At 37.4% G+C, this 21,863-nt stretch overlaps 2 protein-coding genes across 4 annotated transcripts in view; both read right to left on the bottom strand.

Annotated features, from left to right (window-relative positions):
- The window catches only part of LOC142341654 (E3 ubiquitin-protein ligase RNF10-like), a 323,897-nt gene that overhangs the window by 94,919 nt on the left and 207,115 nt on the right, over positions 1 to 21,863 (bottom strand). The window lies entirely within an intron of this gene.
- The window catches only part of LOC142341653 (uncharacterized), a 43,126-nt gene that overhangs the window by 9,292 nt on the left and 11,971 nt on the right, over positions 1 to 21,863 (bottom strand). Inside the window, exons 4-7 of one of the 2 annotated variants that reach the window (XM_075392770.1) lie at positions 1,863 to 2,079; positions 1,522 to 1,637; positions 1,097 to 1,325; positions 720 to 929 (exon numbers count right to left, since the gene is read on the bottom strand). In XM_075392770.1, coding sequence (XP_075248885.1) covers positions 720 to 929; positions 1,097 to 1,325; positions 1,522 to 1,637; positions 1,863 to 2,079 — 772 coding nt within the window. The remainder of the gene's footprint in view (positions 1 to 719; positions 930 to 1,096; positions 1,326 to 1,521; positions 1,638 to 1,862; positions 2,080 to 21,863) is intronic. The other variant, XM_075392771.1, reaches the window with a different exon arrangement.

Raw genomic sequence — 21,863 nt, 5'->3', positions numbered from 1 at the left:
AAAAAGGCTATAATCATTTTTTCAACTGATAAAAGCAGAGCTGATATTACTATAGCTCTTTGGATAACAATAGAATGATACATGCTAGAATGCGCAGAATAAGAACAAAAACAAAAAACCAAAAAAGTAAAATTAAGAATAAAGTATTAATAATAAAGTATAAATATTTAAAGTCTGATCCAAAATGAAATTAAAAAAGCCAAAAATGAACTAAAATTGTGCTCTTGAAATTGAAACGCATTGTTAGCCTCTCAGATATGTTATTTTCAAACCCAGAGGTTCACAAATTGATACAGCTTTTCGACTTGAAAGTCGAAAAGTCATTCACTGATCGAAGCGCATGATCAAAAACTTCTCGCTCAAAGTTAATTCACACGGCAATTTTACTCTTTGGCTTTTAGGTCAAAACGCCGTCTGAACGAATAGTACTTCCGTACCCAATACTCCAAGAGTCGTCAAAATCAAGAGAAGGCCAAAAATAGTCCCAGCTATCGTTGTGCGGCTATTAATAATCACCTCAGCTATCGCTTTGCGGCTATTAAAATGTGTGAACATATCTTTTCTACATAGACCTCTCCAATGTAATTCAAATTCTTGCACGTAATGCATCTGTTCAACAATGACTTTGCTTTGTGCTTCTCATTTTGCAATTTTTAGTATTGTCTGTTAACCGCCTTCAACTTCAAATTTGATAGTATAGCAGAGTACATGTAAATCACCTTTACCACTTGGTGGGTTCTTGCCATGGTTCTTTTCCTTTCCTGGCCAGTCGACGGTTACAGGTCCGAACTGTTTGAACTGGCTCTGCAACATGGACTCCGTGATATCCCACGGCACTCCCCCCAGAAACACCTTGCAGCTGTACTGCGGGTTCTTCGTGTTCTTTGGGGGAAGCTGCCCCACCCACGTGCACGTTGCCTCACTGCTTGCTATAACATTTAGTTTACTTCTTTGCCGTTATTGCAGCTCCAGCCACCTCCATCTCAATTGCAATTGGTATGGTTAAAAGTTAATTCCTAATTTTTTATTTCGTCAGTAAGCCGTCTTGTCTTTTGAAACTGATCTTTTGACTGGTAACTTATCCACTTTCACTCACCAGCAGATTTCCGGTGATTCTCAGCCAACTGGTCCACATTTCCATAAGAGCTCCCAGACGTTTCCAGTTGGCTTGACTGGCTGATATAGCTCTGGTTAGTCCAACGGGAGTCCCGAATCAGGTCTAATGACGCACTCGCGTCACCTGAAAATCCGGTGGCTCCAGAAGTTCCCGAAGTACTCAAAGCGTCATTGATGCCATGGTTAGGTCCTTGAAGGGCAATTTTTGACTGAAAGCAGTTAAATGACTTCAAAAAGCCCAGAAACCGTATTTCATTTTGACCATCATATTCCTAACACTTCACCCCAATAGTCACGTACTATCAATGGCAAAGATATTTCTGAATAATTCCAGTATCAATTTAAAATATCTTGTCTTGCATTATCCTCGATTAATCAATTTAATTGCATACTACTACTACCAACCACCAGTTCGTGTAGTGAGTTCTCGGCACTTGTATTGTAGCTGCTATCGGTCAAGTATCCCGAGCTGGAACTCAGGCGGCCGGCTGCCGGCGCAGCTGGAGCACCTATCATCTTTCCTAAAATGAAGTTAAAGCTATGATTACGAGGTCACAATCCCTTACTCAAAACCCATAAGGAGCAAATGGGTAACGCTTTTCATTCAATCCATGTTTTGACCATCCTTACTTTCAGACCCAGATATTCAAAATACGCAACAAGAATCGCAACAAGGATTTAGCGAATGATTAGTCTCTCGGATGTAATCTTTGTGAAAGAGAAACACGATTATTAGTAATTACAACCTTTAGGCGTGGATGTCTTAGGTGACACTCCAGCGGCCGCAGCAGCATTCATATTAGCCGCCACTCCCGTCACAGATCTGTTCAGCTGCTCTGCCAGACTTCGTGTTGTTGACTCCAGGTATCCATTGGGCGAGAGGAGAGGGTGGTTCCCCATAGCAGCTGCAGCGTGCAACTGTTGGATCTGCATCAATTGCATCGCATGTTGTTGCTCCAGTAGCTGAAACAAATCAGCCCTCTAGTCTAGTTTTAAGAGCAATCAAGTAAAAAAAATCAAAACAATGCGCAAATCAGAAAATTTATCCGATACAACCGAAACTTAAAAATTTATTCCAGAGAATTTCTAGGTTTTAAAAACGGACCATTAAGACGTATCTGCGTCAGCTGCAATAAACTTACTGAGCAGCAACTTAGTTGTCAATTTCCAAGGAAGCTGTTATGTATTGTGAGGATGGTCATTTTTTTCAATATACCAATACCCTGAGCCACAAATTATAATTGTCCTCCGGTGAAAAAGTAGTATTATTTTGCGATGACAAATTATTTCGAGGAAAATCATGGAACTAACGGAGAGGATGCTAACACCCTTTTACTAAAACTCTGATATTTCTACTAGTCTAGACTGTCTGACTGGTCCCAAGAACGTAATCCTGGCTTTAGGACTTATTTACATTCTAAGTTGAAAATTTAGTGCCCCATTCAATCGAATCAGTTGCTCTGATAAACACGCTCAATTCAAAAAACGGATCGCATGGTAGGCTAAAAAGTTTCAAATTCTGTCAAACTAGAGCCAAATCAAAAATTTATAGCCAAGTCAAAGAATTTAAAGAATTTATTTCAATTTTACCAAGTTCATTAAATTGTTCATTCCCGTAACAAATCATTGACCATTAATTAATAACCATTACCAAAGAGAGTTCTGTATAGACTTTCCCAGACTACTCACGCTTACACAATTTAACACTTTTTAACTAGCCATCAGTTATTAAAGCCAAAGATTTCATGCTCGAAAAAAATGGAAAGTTCAGATCTGTTTTTGGCCAACCCGTTTTTGGCAAACAGCTAAAATTTCTGTTCCATTCCAAGAACCTTAGTTGTTTTTGGATAAGGTCTGACCCATAATGTCTTAAAAAATAGCAACCAAAAAATCTGGACAGACGTAACTCCAAAGACCAATTTCCAATTATTTCCAAATAATTTCCAATAATTTCCAAAGACCAATTTTATGGTTCTCCAGAAATACTATCATAACTTTTTCGCCAGAAAATACTGAATGCAGAGAACCTATCCAAAATACAATCATTCAGCGAAAATTTTCCGAGCAAAAAAGGTAACTTGTCAACTACCAGAAGATTTGCCTGACTTACTTTCTGAACTTGTTAATAGTTTGCGGGGATCTTTTCAACAAGTGCCCCCCTTTTGCAAAAGGGGGGCTATTCTTGAATTTAAGCGAGCCATTTATTAACAAATCAGAGACGACTAATAACTTTCCACGCATGAACATACTATACTATAATTGAATAGAATAAAATACGCAATGGTATGGCAACTAGCCGAACCGGAATACAAAGCGAACAGGTGAGCGCGTCGCGGCTTCGTCGCGATAACCGACCCACGATTTCCGGATTACCTCCCACAGCGCATGAGAGGCATGGCCGTGAACAGCAGTCCGCGATTGCGCTTAAACTGTTAATCGGCCATCTAAACTCTAGGCTAAGTAAAATCTGATAAAGTATAGCATAGAAGGGGTAGCGATTCTCTACTAGGCACCAAAGGGTGCAATTGTTGCAAAGATCCGTTTGCGTTGTTATTTAAACAAGGAGGCTCGGTAATGTGCGATCGCACATAAGGCTCCAACCCCGCTCATCCACAATTTTGGCATAATTGTGCCAAATGAGGAACAGATAGAAAACAGATCAGAAGTGTTTTCAAAAAAGAAATTGGTGTATGAACGAAAAGATAGCCTCCAAAGCAAATAACTCAGGAGTAAAAAATGATGCATTTGATGACATATGCCAATAATAAGAAAGCGAGTCAATACCAAGAGCAATATCAAACAACATTAATTACAACGATAACTTTGTCCGTTTCGAAGCAAAACAAGTCAAAAGAGCTTCATATAACTGAAACTAAAAATATCTTGTAATTCACCAAAAAAGATATGAGACCAGTCGATTATAAGTCTTGGTAACAGATAGACAAGAAATACATTAAAATGAAAATCGCTATTCTTTTAAAACAAATTCAAAATAAAGAAAACCAGTGGAAATCAACTAAATATCCCATAAGTTCACGATTACCGGTGTTTCTAAAGATGGGAATTAAGAACTGTCTGTATTCATTTTTGATGCCGTTACAAAATCAACAAATAGACAAAAAATCAGTTAAAAGCCATAAAGCCATACTTTGGCCCTCAAAATATGTTAGATTGCACCTTCTTTGAACACCGATAATGTATTACGTGACATCATGAAACGAGGCAAGTAGACAAAAAGCAAAATTAATTCCAAGACATGAACGCCATTAATTACAGAATGAAATAATTAGGTAGGTTCATTTATTCTTCCAGAGGAAGCTTTTGAGACCTGCAATTATCCAGAAAATCTTACCTCTACAAAAACGTAAAAAATTGCTTTATGAAAAACCCGTGTCGAAGCCAATAAAAACAAAACTAAATCTTGTTTTTGTGACACCAATCCCATTAACACCTTCCCTTAACATTGTCAAATTTCATCTGTAATCACCGAGACTAGGTAGCAGACAAAATGAATTACGAAGTACTTTTTTGGATAACAATTGTTTTCAACGCCATTAAAGCCAACAACTATCTACTAATATCGGAAGATCGGGCAATCCATTTTCCCATGAAGCCATTGATAACGGGTCATTGTACAGGATATTTCACATGACTAAAAGGACAAACAAAATTAAAAATCATTAAACTCTTTCGAAAAAAATTGTGAAAACCAGAGTCTTTATCCTCAAGGATTTAAATATTATCGATTGTGCCTTATTAGTAATAATACCAATGTGATATATGAACTGTCGATGACGTGAATATGTAACAAGTAAAAAATGGGCAAATACCTAAATATAAAAATGCGAAATCTAGTAGTATCAAAGTCAGAAAGCCATAAATTAAGGTGTAAAACCGCAAAAAAGATTGAATTTGAATTCAGTAGAAAAAAGAACCAATCTATCATTGCTGACACTAAGCTACAAATTGACCAAATTAAAAGAAAAATGAAGGCCATAATTTAGAAATAAGCCATAATTTAAAAATCAAATATTTTTGAAAGTCAAAACGACCGTAAGCTTTACAAGTAATAAACTAGATACAATAATTAGGAAGCGCATTATACCTATCAGTCAAGTAGATTATCAATCGTTAATTAACACGAAAAACGATCGAAAAGCAATCGTTGACTTGAAACAAATTGATCCCCAGATGCTCATTTTATGATAATCGAGGTTCATTTCAGGAAAACTAGCAGGCCCGCAAAAGCATCACTAAATCATGTTGGTATAGGTTAAAAAAGTATTTGTTTCGTACCAGCTCGTGCTCCACCCCTTGCCCCTCGTTTAACAGCCACAGCTCTTACTGCTTACTCTACCGACGCGTATTTTTTGCATCAATTACCCTATTTTACAGCAACAAAGCCACATTTTTGCTTTACTATTTTAAGGAGCGCTGTGATTAACTCCTCCAACTACGCTCAACTATGTACTCCGCTAGGCTGCATGTTCAAGGAGCGAGCTTTAAAACGTGCGAAGGTCAGGAACTTATACAGTTAGATCTTCAAAGGAAAACAATAATAAAGATAAAAGAAAGAGAAGGGAAGATAGAACGTAAAAGACGAAAAGCAACAATTACTAATTTTGAGTAAAAAATAACTCTCGCCAAAAACTGCCCTCGCGAACCAATACCCCTCGCCTACTAGCCAATGGTCTTATCCCTTAAGCTACCGGTGCCTATTGCTTACGTCTGCTTCATTTCTATCAGCAAATTTTCGATGAGCGGCCATTAGATGATTCATGAGCGCAAAAACATGCGCAAGTAGCTCAAAGAACACAAAAGAAAGAAAACGGAAAGAACGAAGAACAGTGCCAATCTTTGTCCAAGAAATTATGCCTTTTTGTCCGCCCATAATTGGAGGCAAACACCTGCCTGAGTGATTTTGACCCTCAAAATACGGATGCTTATTGCTTACGTCTGGTTTCTAAATCCGAAAATTTCTTCAGTGGCTATTTGGCTGGCTTAATTTCGCTGTGGCATACCTTACACTCGCAAAACCTAGGAGCTTGGATATTCCCACTTAAGAGCTCAGATATGACGGCATAGCGCCTTTCAGAACCCAAATATTAAAACAGTCTGAAACTTTGACCATTAAGAAATGTAACGATAAGAGCGCTGTTAACCATTGTGCTGAAATAATCCCATATTTGATAGACAGAACATAGCGAAAAGGCTAAAGAAATGAAAGGATAAAATTTCCGGTCCAGGATTATTGGAGAAATTTTCGGCACCAACTCGACTGCGACCCGATGCCCCCGCCTAACAGCCATCGCTCTTATCTCTTAGCCTACCAAATCGTATCACATGTCTATTGCTCTTTCGATATAAGCAAAACTTGGGTCAATGGCATTTCGTCTCCCTTATTTTAAGCGGCATGCTTAATGAGTGCAAAACATCTGAATAATAGAAGTTTATGTAGGGTGGTATAGAGCGTCTCAAAGCGCTTGTGAAACGATCGGTTGCAACTTTCAGGACAGTTAGAGCATGTGAAGATAGGAGCGCAATTAAGTATTGCACTAGAGTAGAAAAACAGGAGCGCAATTAAGTATTGCACTCAAGATGAAAACAATTACACATTGCCATGCCTATTGCATTTGTATTGCTTTCAAAATCAGCAGGAATTTGGTCAATGGTTTCATGGCTTGCTTGCTTTGCTATGCAGTCTGCTCAATGAGCGCAGAACATCGGCAGATAAGCTTAAGTGAGAAAATGAATTTCCCATTTTGATCCTGAAAATTATGCCACCTTTTTATCCCTTCTTTGACTCGAACCCCTGCTCTTCATTTAACCACCATTTGTCAAATCCCTTACGCCACCGTTTCAGAATTAATATGTCTATTTGTCCATCACTTACGCTACCGATGCCTATTGCTTATATCGCATTTCTATAGCACAAAAACATGCACAAATTAGGAGCTTAGATATGACAAAAGGGAAAGAAAAGACAAAAGCAAGGAGGAAACATAACTATTGGCCAACTTTCGACCAGGAAATCATGCGTTTTTCACCACCAATATTATGACTCGAGCCGCTGCCGCTGGCTTAACATCCGTCTTTTTCCTCAGATTACCGATACCTATTGCTTATGTCTCAATCTGCAAATCATTTCCATATCAGCACATTTTTTGTCAAGTCGCGCTGGTTTTTGAATTTCGCCATACTCTGTGAGCGCAAAATTTTCCACTATAGCGCGTCTCAAACCATGTTTTAAATTACAGAACCAAAAGCAAACCACGAGTAATTTAAAAAAAGGCAAAAAAGGGAAAAGGAGAGAAACCAAAGAAAAATGAAAAAACGAGGGGAAGTGACAAAAATTCAGAGGCAGAATACCAAAAGAGGAAAGGGACTGCAAGGAGTGGGAAAAGGAAAGATAGTGGAAAGAGAAAAATGATAAACGTAAAGGATGAACACTTGAGGAAGGACATTACGAAAGGAAGATGAACATTTGAAAGACCGGAAGGACCAACTGCAATTTTTCCCAGAAATTATGCTTCATCCGCCCGTACTCGGGCTTGAACCCATATCCCCGCTTAACAGCCACAGATCTAGCCCCTTAGGCTACCCATGTTTACTGCTGTCTATTGAATTTTCCAAGCACGTTTTTGGTCAATGCCTTTTGTCACGGTTGTTTTTGCTATGCTGCATGCTTAATGAGCACAAAAAAGTGCAGATCAGTAACTTGAGTATGGTGGTATAGGCTGCATGTTTAGAGGACCGTTAAAACAAGGAGTGCTGTGAACCATCGAACTCAAGAGCGACTCGTTTAAAAACCAGAACCAGGTTTTCAACATCTCGGGTGCGCAGCCACGCCCCTCGCTAAACAGCCATAGTTTTATCTTTTACGTTAGTGCGGTTTGCATTTGTATATTGGTCTTTCTGAATCAGTAGTTTGGTCAAAACAAATTGAAAAGATTGGAGAGAAAGATTATAGAAAGAATGAAAACCAACTTCAAATTTGTGGTCCAGGAAATTATGCCCCTTTTCCGCCTTTGAACCCCTTCCGCCCGCTTGACACTCATTGGTCTCTATTCTCTGCGCTACCAACGCCCCAACTGCCCACGCCAATTGACCTTCCCAATGAGCAAATTTTTGGTTAGGGGATATTTGGCCCGCTCTTCGCTATTCGGCATGCTTTATGAGTTAAAAGATCGAATTAGAGCCTAAATATGTCGATATACCGCGTCTCAAAACATGCCTTAACTAGGCTGCAAGTTTAAGGACCGTCAAAAATGTGAGGATTGGAGCTTACATATGGTGGTACGGCATTCGGGTTAGAATTTGATGAAGGAACAACAAGCAAGAAAGACAGACAGGAGAGGATGAAAAACAACCAGTTTTTTGGGTCACGAAAAGAACCATTTCTCGCATCAACTCAGTTGCAAACCCATGCCCCTCGCTGAACAGCCATAGGTCTTATCACTACCGAAATACGACAAAAGATTGAAACGAATAGGAACGAAAGAAACTGACATAAAATTATTCGTTCCGGAAGTTACACGTCCTTTTCGGCCTTAATTAGACTCGATCCCTTAACTCTCGTTTCACAGTCATTGGTTTTCTCCTCTACGCCTCCGATGCCTATTTCTTAGGCTTATTGACCTTTCTAATAAGCAAATTTTTGGTTAGTGGCTTTTTGGTTCGCTTTCTTTGCTATGCAGCATGGTTTATGAGTGCAAAACATGAGCAAATTAGTGAGCTTAGATATAGCGATATAGCTAGTCTCAAAACGCATGCATTGCACTAGTCTGCATGTTAATACAAGTGAGGGTAGAGCTTAAACATGGTAGTGCAGCATTCGAGCTAGAATTATAGATTTTGGTTATTCCACAGGTTTAAATTAGTACAGATGGCTTCAAAAACATAGTGTTAATTAAATGAGACCAATCTTGCCCAGCAGCTGCGTTAGTAGTATAAAAAGCTGACTAGAACCTCAACGGGGGGGGACACTATGTATTAAGATAGGGAATGCAGAAATTGTCCCCCTAGGGGGGACACTTAGGGGGACATTTACCGCAAATTCGAAGTAAACGTCCCCCTAAGTGTCCCCCCTAGGGGGACAATTTCTGCATTCCCTATCTTAATACATAGAGTCCCCCACCGTTGTGGTTCTGGTCAGCTCCTATTTTTTTTCTGAAAAAAATTGTTTCACTTTTCGGTTGGTTGTAATATGTTCAGTTTGTTGTTTTTGTCTCTGACAGATGTGAACTAGTTTGAAACATGTTCTGTGAGTAAAAAAAGTAGTCGGAAACACCTTTTTCGAAAATTGAAATTTTTGTCCCATAGGGGGACAATAACTTGTAAAATTTTTTGAAAAATGGGGTCCAAAAATTTTTTTGCGCTTTTTGTCTCTAATAGCCGTCAATTGTTGTGAAACATGTTTTGTGAATGATAAAAAGTGTTCAAAGTCGATTTTTTCAATTTTGAAATTTTTCCCCTAAGGGGTGTCAACACTTGTAAAATTTTTTGAAAAATGGGGTCCATAAATTTTTTCTCGATTTTTTGTCTCTAATAGACGTCAAATATTGTGAAACATGTTTTGTGAATGATAAAAAGTGTTCAAAGTCGATTTTTTCAATTTTGAAATTTTTGCCCTAAGGGGTGTCGACACTTGTAAAATTTTTTGAAAAATGAGGCCCAAAAATTTTCTGCGTTTTTGGGTCTCTAATAGACGTTAAACGTTGTGAAACATGTTTTGTGAATGATAAAAAGTGTTCAAAGTCGATTTTTTCAATTTTGAAATTTTTGCCCTAAGGGGTGTCGACACTTGTAAAATTTTTTGAAAAATGGGGTCCAAATATTTTTTCTCGATTTTTTGTCTCTAATAGACGTCAAATGTTGTGAAACATGTTTTGTGAATGATAAAAAGTGTTCAAAGTCGTTTTTTTTTCAATTTTGAAATTTTTGCCCTAAGGTGTGTCGACACTTGTAAAATTTTTGAAAAATGGGGTCCAAAAATTTTTTCTCAATTTTTTGTCTCTAATAGACGTTAAATGTTGTGAAACATGTTTTGTGAATGATAAAAGGTGTTCAAAGTCGATTTTTTTTTTCAATTTGAAATTTTTCCCCTAAGGGGTGTGGACACTTGTAAAAATTGGGTCCAAAATTGTTTTCTCAATTGTTTTCTCTCCAATACATATCCCCATCATAAAATTGTCTTTTTAGCAAGAAATAGTTTTGATCTACCAACCTCTGGTTATGGGCCCAGCGCGCTACCACTGCGCTATCTTGCTTTGCACACATACATACTCACACACCTACACACACTCACAAAACACCTATACAAGCATAGGTACTTATGTAACATAAACATTCATTAATTCAGTCATTCATTCGTATGTACATATATAAATACATATATACAAACTTACATAATTTCATACAAACATTCATACATACTTACATAAATACAATCATACATACATACATACACATACATACATACACACATACATACATTACATACTCAATGATAAAAAACCCAGTTGTACAAGAAAAACAAGTTTTCACCTAAGTATGTATGCAATTATGGTCATAATCACTTATGTCCGGAAATGCATACAAATTGGTGAAAACAACAGTAAAACAACTAACCTGTTAGTAGATGTATGAAATCAATACTGATATATTAATTGGAGAGTCATCGGATCATGCCCAAACACGTTCAGGGTCACAAAACTTTCCAAAATAAACTGACCAATCACAGTGCTTGATTTATTATTCAAGTTGACAACCAATCAGAATTGAAAGATTTATAAACAAAAACTCTAAACGCTCACGTTCAGTAAACAGTAAATAATGAACACAATAGGAACAAAAGACATCAAGCTCATTCATGAGAAAGTTTTATCACTGAGAGGTAACATAAATTATACACACATATCTTATCGACAATTATATTTCGTAGCTGCTTGTTCTTTGTTAGATCCAGAAGTTGACGGAGAAATAGCACTTAAATTTAGACCCTATGGTGGTTTCATTGGAATTGATAATTCAAGACTAGATCCTTTATTGAAACGGAGCAAAGTGCTACGGCTTCATGCTGCATTGCATGACGCCGCTGGATTTATAAAAGATTGCAGAAACAAAGGCCCTGGATATGTTTACGCTTTCCGTTACTCACCAGTAAACAATTGTCTTTTTGGACACTTGACAGGAATTTTATTCATTCTATCAGTGAAAATTTTTCATTCACAATTGTTTCGTGAATTGGAATGCTAGAAAAATTTGGCAGCAAAACCACAAATATTATTGTCCTCGATCTCGAAGGTTTCAAACTTAAGTCACTTGGATTCATTATAAAAGAACTCAGTTTGTGTTCCAGTTACAACGATACAATATTTTTCAAACCACCGCTTAAATTCGCTGATTTACCCGCACACGATAGACAAACTGTTATTTGGCTGACCAATAACCTACACGGTCTTGATTGGGACGAAGGTGATATACCTTACTGTGATTTGAAAACAATCTGTCTGAGTTTCAGTTTCCGATTCACACGGAAAAACTTTTTTGCCAAAGGCATTGAAAAGTGTGAGCTCCTCAGTAAGCTTTTACAAAAAACTGTTTATAATCTGGAGGATCTAAATTGTCCCCGAATCTCAGAGATAATATCAGAAGAACAAGTTCCCTCCTGTTATCTTCATTCAAACTTTCGTTCAACAAGCGATCAATTATCAAATCACTGCGCGGAACGTAAAGCAAGAATATTCTCACAGTGGACACAAAGTGATGCACAGAGAAGACACGGCAACTTTAACAACTTATCTGTCAGACAACTTGAAGATATTCACTTGCTTGACTCCACTTGACGATCAGCCGATTGTAATATTCAACAGAGTTCAGGATCCCTCTCCACCAATACAGAATAATTTTTCAAGTGATCAACAGAACCGAGCGAACTATCTCAACAATAAACCAAACACAGCACAACAACCGCGTTACAACTCGCTTTATAGCGCAGCAGCAAAACGTTATTTTGCAACTATTACTCTTTCCCCCGACGAGCTAGACAGCTTCAGAGCTTTCCTTCCCGTGATAGATAATTTCTATCACTTCCAACTGTACGTAAAAAATAAACAGAGAGCTCGAGAACATCGGAATCAGTTCAATTATGGCTATGAACAAAACAAACCAGAAGCCTACGCAGTCCCCCAAAGAGCAGCGAATCCCACGTTGGAAGCAATGGGTGGACAAAAAAGTTCCTGAATTTAGATTGAAAAAAACACCACCAGAACGTGAGCTATCACTTATTGAGATGCCGAAGGAGTTGCGATTATATGTCTTGGAGCACCCCGAAGTTGAAAAAGTCTTCAGTCAACCATCGATCGAGGAAAATGACTCATCAACCGTTTGTTATAAACTAGAGATAAAAAGTCATATTAAAGGTTTCAATTTGTTTGAGTTCTGGTACATGAAACAGTTGCCCAGAGAATAATTCAAAAATTTAACATTTTGTATCATTCTTGTTTCAATTCACTTTTCAATTAATTTTCTCCAATGAATCAAAGAGACGAGGCTGACGCCGGTATCAGTAATTTAGTCTTTGATGTGAACAACAAGGAGAGGCCCCCATGGCGTTGTTGTTCAAATTCAACAGTGCCAAGGTCCGAAGTAATATTTTTTGTTCAAGTTAGTATCATTGTCTTAATGATCATTCTTTGCTTTTCTATGCTCTTTCTATTATCAGAAAGCTGTGAAGAGAAATCAATCTGGATTGCTCTCTTATCGAGTTTAGTTGGTTACATTTTACCTAATCCCAAACTATGAACAAAATTATTCTTACACATGACAGGGTATTCATGTCAATTGTAGGACCAAGTGGTTGTGGTAAAACAGAACTCTTGTTTCGAATGCTAAAAGGTTCGACCTTTTATCCACGTTTTGAGAAAATTTATTTTTACAAAGAGTTCCAACCACTTTTCAAAGATATGCAACAAGTTATACCAGGGATTGAGTTTCTAAAATACTCAAGCTTTGATATAACAAAAAATCTATCGCATTGTCTGCTTATCTATGATGATTCATGTGAAGAAATCTTCAACGATAAAGAATTTGTAAAAATAGCTACCTCAGGACGTCATCGCAAATTACATGTTATATACGTCAAGCATAATTTATTCCATCAAAGCAAATGGTCCAGAACCATTGATCTGAATACCACACACATAATATTATTCAAGTCGCTTCGTGACATTCAACAAATTGAATATCTTGGAAAACAGTTGAATTGTCTCCAACTGATAAAAGAAGCATACAAACTAGCAACTGCGGAGCCCTTTGGAAATTTTATTATTGATCTCGATCCCAAAACCAGTCAGGGTTTACGATTTGCGTCAGATATTATTGGACCTAATCCTTCAATTTTTTACATTCCTTCGGAGGAAGCCGTTGTTACACCAATTACGAATGAAAAAGAAACATTTGCTTATGCTCAAGCAATGGGCAAATAGCACAAACAAGAACTCCAACATTGAATCCGAGTTACTTAAAGACGGCGACTTCATTTGGTTTCTGAGTGACTGTGTGATGAACGTACTCTCTGGAGTTGTTCCAGTCAATAAAAAAGAACTAAAAAAATTTGAAAAAACTCTGCGTCAACTTTCAAACAGAAAAGTAGGGAAAACTGAACGGTTAAAAATAATTCAATCTCCCTCGGGCAACAATCTCATTCAACTCATAGCATTACCCTGCATTGAATATATAGAACAAAATGCATACTGAAGAGTTTGTGTTAATACCTAAACAGATGTATACAAGAGAACAACCTCTTGTCTCTCAATTACTCAGCAACAAAAATATTCACAATCCAGCCAAGCAGATATCGCTTCTCCAGAGAAACAAGTCACCATCAGCTCCTTCTGCCTCGCAACAGGATACAGAACAACAAACTGACGCTTCAGTGGATGATAGAAGTACAATAAACGAGTCTATGGCGAAATCATTTACGACAGACAACACATCGACTATCAAAAAAGGAGTGCTGAATGATATTAGAATCTTGAAGGGGATAAAGTTTGAAAGAGCGAATACAATACTGGACATAATAGAGGAATCAGATTCCGTTTCCTTGGACTCAAAGAGATTGCTTATTAATGGTACAAATACAGAAGTTCTTGCTGCTACATTTCTTTACAATTTACAGCAAACCACTTGCAAACTATCTTTCGAACAATTCAGTGTATTAACGCATCTCGATATTGGGTCGCATTTGACTTGTAACACATACGCCAAAAAGTTTCTAAATTTATCATCTGAAGAGAGACTACAATTTTTGGAATATGAGTCGGACAAAGATGTTGCTTCAAAATCCCAGCGAAAGAAAACAAAAGCTTCTGACAGAGACCCGAGAAACTTTGAAGAGGCAGAAAAAGAAATCAAACCAACCAGCCCCTGGGAGAATTACTTCCTATCAAGTTAAACAGTTAGACAAATTGTACACTAAAGGCAGTGCTGCATTTGGTAGCATTGCTAACTTGAAGGAGGCTAGCGGTTTCACCAGAGGCAAAATTGTTCGCTATCTTCAGTCGAAAGCACCGTACACAAAATACAGACAATTCAGGAAAAGTTTTCCCCGACTGAAAGCTGTTGCATATAGAATAAATGAAATCTGGTCTGTCGATGTTGCGTATATGGATAAAGTTGCCCAACACAACAATGGTGTAAAATATTTGTTAGTGGCTGTGGATGTTTTATCACGTTACTTACGAGTTCAACCAATGAAAGCTTTATATGCAAAAGATGCTGTTGAAGCGTTCAAAAAAATGATCAAGAAGAAACAACCAGAAAAAGTATGGACAGACAAGGGATCAGAGTTCAAAGGAGATTTCAAAAAATTTTGTGAAAAGAAAGGAATTCATTTATATACAACAGAAAGCGAAACCAAGTCGGCATTTGCAGAGAGGAACATTCGATCTCTTAAAAACATCATTTACAAATATTTGGAAGAAAAGTGGACTTGGACATATATTGAAGATTTACCCCAGTTTGTAAATACTATAAACAGTCGTGTTAACCGGGTAACCCATTTAGCACCTAATAAAGTTTTCAAAAAACATGAACCAATTTTAATATCATTAGCAATCAACACAACAAAGTATAAACCAAAATACGAAAAAGGAGACCTTGTTAGGATTGCAAAGCACGACGAAAAATTCAGAAAAGGTTATAAACAAAATTATACAGACGAAGTTTTTACGATATTCAAAATTGCTACCGTGTGTCCACCAACGTACAATCTTATAGATGCAAACAACGTTATAATTGAAGGTAAATTTTATGAACCGGAATTAGTCCAAGTAAACGTGTTAGTTACTGCAGACGAATAAAATGAATCCCGCCAAAGAATTCACAATCGACCTAATATCCAACGCATCAATGGAAGTTTTTGGTGAAAACACAATGGCAAAATTCCGTAACCAGTTATCTCAACCGCTTATTTTGGATGGAGAATGGCAAGTAGCTTTATCTTCAATATCCTTCCCATCAAACATCAACAACGTCAATTCAAACGGGTTAGTCGTTTATAAAAACTCGGGAGTGGAACTTGACGCCTCAAATAATCGCAGTGGACACCTCAGAAAAATTCGCAAAGGCATTTACAGTAGCTTGGATCAACTAATGGATGAACTCAGGCGAATTGCTCAGTTTAAACAATTTGATTTTACTTTTGACAAAATTACTCATAAACTGGTTTTACAATTCGGAGCGAATGAGGGGTTTTCATTTGAAAACGAAGAAGTTCCAAGTATTCTCGGCTTCAAGGGTATAAAAGACAACTCGCATGATGGATACATTCATATTGGATACAAATCACACAAAACTCTCAATAGACACCAAAGTGATTTTCCAGTTGATATAACCTGTGGCTCACAATTAATATTTGTCTACATAGACGTTATAGAATATCAAATTATTGGAGACGTGAGAGCTCCTGTAATTAAAATCATTGAGACCGAAAGGCGTCTAAGAAACGGCAGCATAAACACTGTTACACCCATTCATCACAAGACATTTACAATTCTGGATTACAAGCCCATACTTTCTAACAATATTCAGAACATTAAAGTGGAGTTGAGGAACGAAGCCGGAAAACTTATTCCATTTATTGGTACAGGAAAAGTGATAGTAGGCTTAAAGTTTCAAAAAATCAAGTGAAATGGAAGCTTACTACAGCAACCAAGCATCACAGTCAATGCCACATTTCTCCGGTCATTATCGTCAAAGAGGAAGTGGCTTTGGAGCCCTCGCAGCAGGTATTGGAAGAGTTGCTTTACCATTGGCAAGAAGAATTATATGGCCCGCTGCCAAAAGAATTGGCCGAGAGCTTTTAGTGCAGGGTGCTCCTGAGTTGGTTGAAGTAGCAACGAAACGAAAGTCGGCAAAGCAGGCGTTGAAAAGCACGGTTGCAAAAACAGCCCGAAAACAATTTGGTGGTTCTCTCCATTCACGCATAACACGAGGCCGGCAAGTTATTAAACGTCGAAGACAACAATATGCTAAACCTCGAACCTACAAAAAACGTTCCACTAAAAAAATCATTTCTCGAAAACCACAGCCAAGAAGAAGTCGACTGGATTTTTTCTCTCGAGTCAAAAATGCGAACTAATATTGTAATACCTTCCGAAGCCACTCACAGTTCCTTGGATTTATTTGAAAAACCACCTTTGCTAGTCACCTTTGATCAATCATTTGAGCAAAAAACTGGACCACTTTATTCTCCCTCTGGATCATCGCTCGAATTCGAAGTTGTAGGCGATCGCAACAATTTCATAGATTTGCAGAAAATTTATTTGGAAGTAAAATGTCGAATACAAAATGCTGATGGAACTGATTTGTGATATACCGCCGGCGATGCAACCGCAACCGATGCTGCATATTTTGTCAATAATGTTCTTCATTCACTGTTCGCCGACTGTACTGTTTCTGCAAATGGAATAAAAATTTCCTCAGCTAATGGACACTATGCTCATAAAAGTTTTATTGAAACAGAATTTTCACATGGAGCCGATGCAAAGGAAACTTGGCTAAAGTGTCAAGGTTACGAGTATGAGCCGAACCCCGATGGTATAGCTGCAGCTTCAAGGGATGCAAGGCAAGTAGCTGTGAGAGAATCGGAACAAATTACTTTATATGGAAAGCTCGCTGTTGATTTCTTTTCCTGTGAAAAACATTTAGTAAGTGGTGTTACCTTAAGACTTTCTTTCCGAAGATCGCAAGATGATTTTGTTACCATTAGTGAGACAGCGGCAAAAAATTACAAAGTTAAAATCGATGAAGCAAACTTATTTGTTAGAAAGATGACAGTGTCAGACAACGTTGTTGGAGCCATTGAAAAAACACTCCTAAAAACTCCGGCAATGTATCGCTACAATGAAGTAATAACAAAAACATTCCTCGCAACAGCAGGTCAACGTAGTTGGAAACATGAAGATATTTTCACAAAAGAACCAATAAGGCGGCTGATTGTTGCATTGTGCAGGAGCAATGCATTCATTGGAACTAACAATATCAATCCCTACCACTATCAAAAGTTTGGTTTGAGTGAAATTACGGTCTATCGAAACGGGTTCGCAACAGCTGGCACTCCAATGTTAACAAATGATAACAAGCGCCTGTATTACAATTCAATGAGTGCCCTAGCTTATGTTGAAAACGGTCATGGAATACCCCTAAGTGATTTTGCGCATCACTTTATAATGGTATTTGACTTAACTAGCACGCAAGAGGCGACACACGACTTTATTCATCCTGAACTAACAAACATATCATTATCGGTTGAACTGAAATTTGATACTGGTTTGCCAAACAACATTGAAATTTTTTTCCTGGGAGAAAAATCGTCTACTGTGTATATTGACTCTGCAAGAAACGTATCCAAAAACGTTCTACCTATGAATGGTTACTAATGGATGAAGACCAAATTTATATTCATGTTCAAAAGTGCAAACATCTCAAATTTAAATTTCGAGGTGTTTATGCGGCTGACAATTATCCCTTAAATTTACCAGTTAACAGTTTTATAATTGTGAATGCATCGCGAGCTGATTCTATTGGTTCACATTGGGTGATGCTTGCGAAACGCTACGCATACCCCGTACTATACTTTGCAGATCCGTTAGCAGTACCTCTGACTGCCTATAAAGACATTTTCTCCCGCTTACAGCAATGTACTGATTTACATATGATGATGGATATTATGGAGCACAGAAGAGATATTCAGTCTCCCCTGCAATCAGCAGACTCGCAACTTTGTGGTTTATTTTGCATCTATATTGCTCATTATTTCTATAGCAGTAAGTTTCCATTTGTACCTGATGTAAATGAATTGCAATTGTTGGCATTTTTAAAACATATGGAGTGAAATTGAATTAAATATTCTATCACAACACTATTTTAGACAGTAGAATTTTTACAGAACTGAAAGTTTATTAAATAGTCTGAAGTCTCACGTACAAAACTTCCCTGCCCACTTAAAAATATATCCATAATCTGATAGAGAGAAGAAGAATGTTCACCAAGCATTAGTTGGCAAAAACGTTTTACAGTCACATCGGGGATAGTGGAAGCGTGTTTGTTAGAAGTGGTAGTAGTAATGGTTGAGAGTCTTTTCGCAGGGTTAGGCAGAGGAAGTTGTTTTTTAGTTTTGTTGGTTGAAACATGATTAAATTTTGACAAGTACTCCACAGCAACATGTAAGCGAGAGACAATAGCACCATGAGTAACAAAATTTTTCTCCGTAGGCAAAATACGGATTTTAAAACAAGTCACAAAGCAAGGTATCGTCGCAGGAGCATACGAAGAAAAAACAATTTTATCTTCGGGACCTGTATCTTCAAAAATGAGATGCCAATGATTGGAACCAAACGAACAACCATCGATAACAGTCGAAGACGAATGATAACCGTACGCATAATTTTCTATTCAAGAACCTTGAGGTTTTGGTTCTTTGTCGCAAATAGTGTATTTGAATCGTTTTTAAAATTTTTCGAAGTATTCAGGACTTTTTTCGTAAATAGCTTCAACCATAGTAAGAGACTAAACTGAGTGAGTAAAAAGTGATATACCTCTATTAATTATTGGGTTTGAGTTGATAACATGGTGTAAACAAAATTTCAAGGTCGTTCGAAGACGAAAATTTTTTATATTGTTGTTTTTATTGCTTGTAAACAAATAAATTCTGTGTAGACATTAAGTAAACAAACCGAGACCTTAAGTAAACAAACCGAATAAATTTTGTCTAGACTTTCAGAAAACAAATCAGGGTTGTTGAAGTTCTGTACACGAATAATGGCTGTCGCAATTTCACGAAGTTATTCAAACTTTGCCGTGATTGGTTGACGACTCGAAATGAAATCTATTTTTAGTAACATAAACAAATATTTCAACTTTATTGCTCGCATGTAGTAATGAATACACCTTGAATTTCTGCAGAACTTGAGAGACATCTGTTTATTCATATTCTAAGACTCAGTTGTCAATACTTTTCGATAAAAATAAAACATCTCTATTTGTTCATTCCATAGTTAAACGTACCCAATTATTACAAAATGCCTGCAAAAGATCGAAACCTGTCCGTCAACTGTGAAAAATGTGGAAAATCTGTTGTAAAGACCAATATTGCTCGCCACAGGAAGACATGTATGATGGGGACGCTTTACTGTAAGAAAAGGAATTGTAATTTTGCGACAAAAAATGCTGCAGAATTATCATACCATATTGCGAAGGCTCACGGAGCAAAAATTCGTAATACACTGAACAAATGTGTTGTCTGTCAGAAACAGTTCCCGAGTTTCTATTCACTTCAACTGCATCGCAAGAAAGCACATCAAGCTAGCACAAAAGTTGGGTCCTCAAGCACAAACCGTGTTCGTGAGATTATGGAGAAAATTGATAATGATAGCGAATCATTGAAAGAAGAACTGGCAGCTTGTCAGCATTTACTTGACGATATGCATGCTGAGCATGGCAGACAGAAAGTTTTCAACTTCAGTTTATCGGATTTGGACAACAAAAAGATCAATGAAAAAATCGATGAAGTTTTCACAAACCTCAACTGTGCTGCAAAAGTTAACCTAGCATTGGGGTTTATTTTGCGAAATGTGGAGACAAACGATTACCGATATTATTATCCGCAAGAAAATAATTTACTGCTGGACCGAGCTTTTCTGCTAAGCAATAGAAACGATTTATTAAACATCCAGAACGAAATTGAGAAACTTGACTTGATTGAAACATGTACACAGGAACGCCAAAACTCAAAATGGCGATTCACAGTAATTACAAATGTTACTGTCTTTGCAGCGCTTCTTACGAATATACCTATGGGTTGCACTGATTCACCTCTTCCAGAGCCATTATTAAGGAACCCTGAAGTAAATTGTCTGCTTTCAAATGGACACGATGAACCGTATAACGATAATTTGTGTTTGTTCCGTGCAATTGCTATTCATTTATTTGGATCAGTAGATGTTGAACTACAGGCAATAAAAATTTTTCACAATTTTGTTACTGCAAGTGGTTGTGACCCTGAAAACTTCACAGGTGTTTCCTTTGATCAAATTCCTATAATTGAAGAACAAATCAAACAAAACATTTTCATCTATGATTTTGACATTGAAGAGGGTGAAATTATCGGTGAACTTGTACGACGAAGCGTTGAAAGATATGATAAAAACATCAAATTGCTTCGTTATAACAACCATATTTGTTATGTTAATGATATCAACAAATTCTTCAAGAAACTTCGTTGTCCCAGCTGTGATGTCTTTTTCAACCATTCCGGAAACTTCAATCGTCACTTGAAAACTTGTAAAGAACGAGTGAAAAATGTCTATCCGCGAGGTGTTTATTCTTTGCGAGAAACACTGTTTGAGAAGCTTGACAACTTCTCAATTGCTTATCCAGCAGATGATACTCTCTTCAAAAATTTAGCCGTCTTCGACTTCGAAGCAATATGTGTTCATTCAGTTGATATCAATAACACGGCGACAACATCATGGATTGGCACTCATGTACCTGTATCGGTATCAATCTCTTCAAATTTGTTGGACGAACCAGTTTTCATATGCGAAAACGATCCTAATCGTCTCATCTTTTGTAGCTCAACTGGAAATACTAGCAGCAAAAAACAAGGTGGATGTGAGATCCAAGTTCTTGGAGGTGGAAGCAGAGATCAAAACCAGGTTGAATGATGTGTCCTCCAGACTGCAAATTATTTCCGAAGCTCAATCAAATATCAGTTGTGAAACAGAAGATAGAAATGCTTCTAAAAATTTCTTACGATACCAACAAAAGCAGCTCCTTGATCTCCAGTGTCATTTCAATAATTATGTTGACACTCTACCAGTTTTTGGATTCAACAGTGGAAAGTATGATCTGAATTTAATCAAAAGCTATCTCATTCCTCATCTCCTCAACGACAAAGCTGCTACACCTACGGTAATCAAGAAGGCAAATCAATTTATTTCTTTCAAATTTGGGGATGTTCAATTTCTTGATATAGTAAATTTTCTCGGTGGAGCAACAACTCTGGACTCTTTTCTGAAAGCCTATCAATCCGAAGAGACAAAAGGATATTTCCCATATGAATGGTTTGATTCGCTATCGAAACTTGACTGTAGTCATCTTCCACATTACGATTCCTTCTTCAGCAAACTGAAAAACCTAAATCCACTGGAAAAAGATTTCGCTCAGTTCGAAAAGTTGATTAA

Source organism: Convolutriloba macropyga, chromosome 6 (genome assembly GCF_964194025.1).
Source record: "Convolutriloba macropyga chromosome 6, txConMacr16.3, whole genome shotgun sequence".
Classification (NCBI taxonomy): Eukaryota; Metazoa; Xenacoelomorpha; order Acoela; family Convolutidae; genus Convolutriloba; species Convolutriloba macropyga.
Note: the sequence above shows the minus strand (reverse complement) of the source record. Positions and strands in the feature narration are given on the sequence as shown.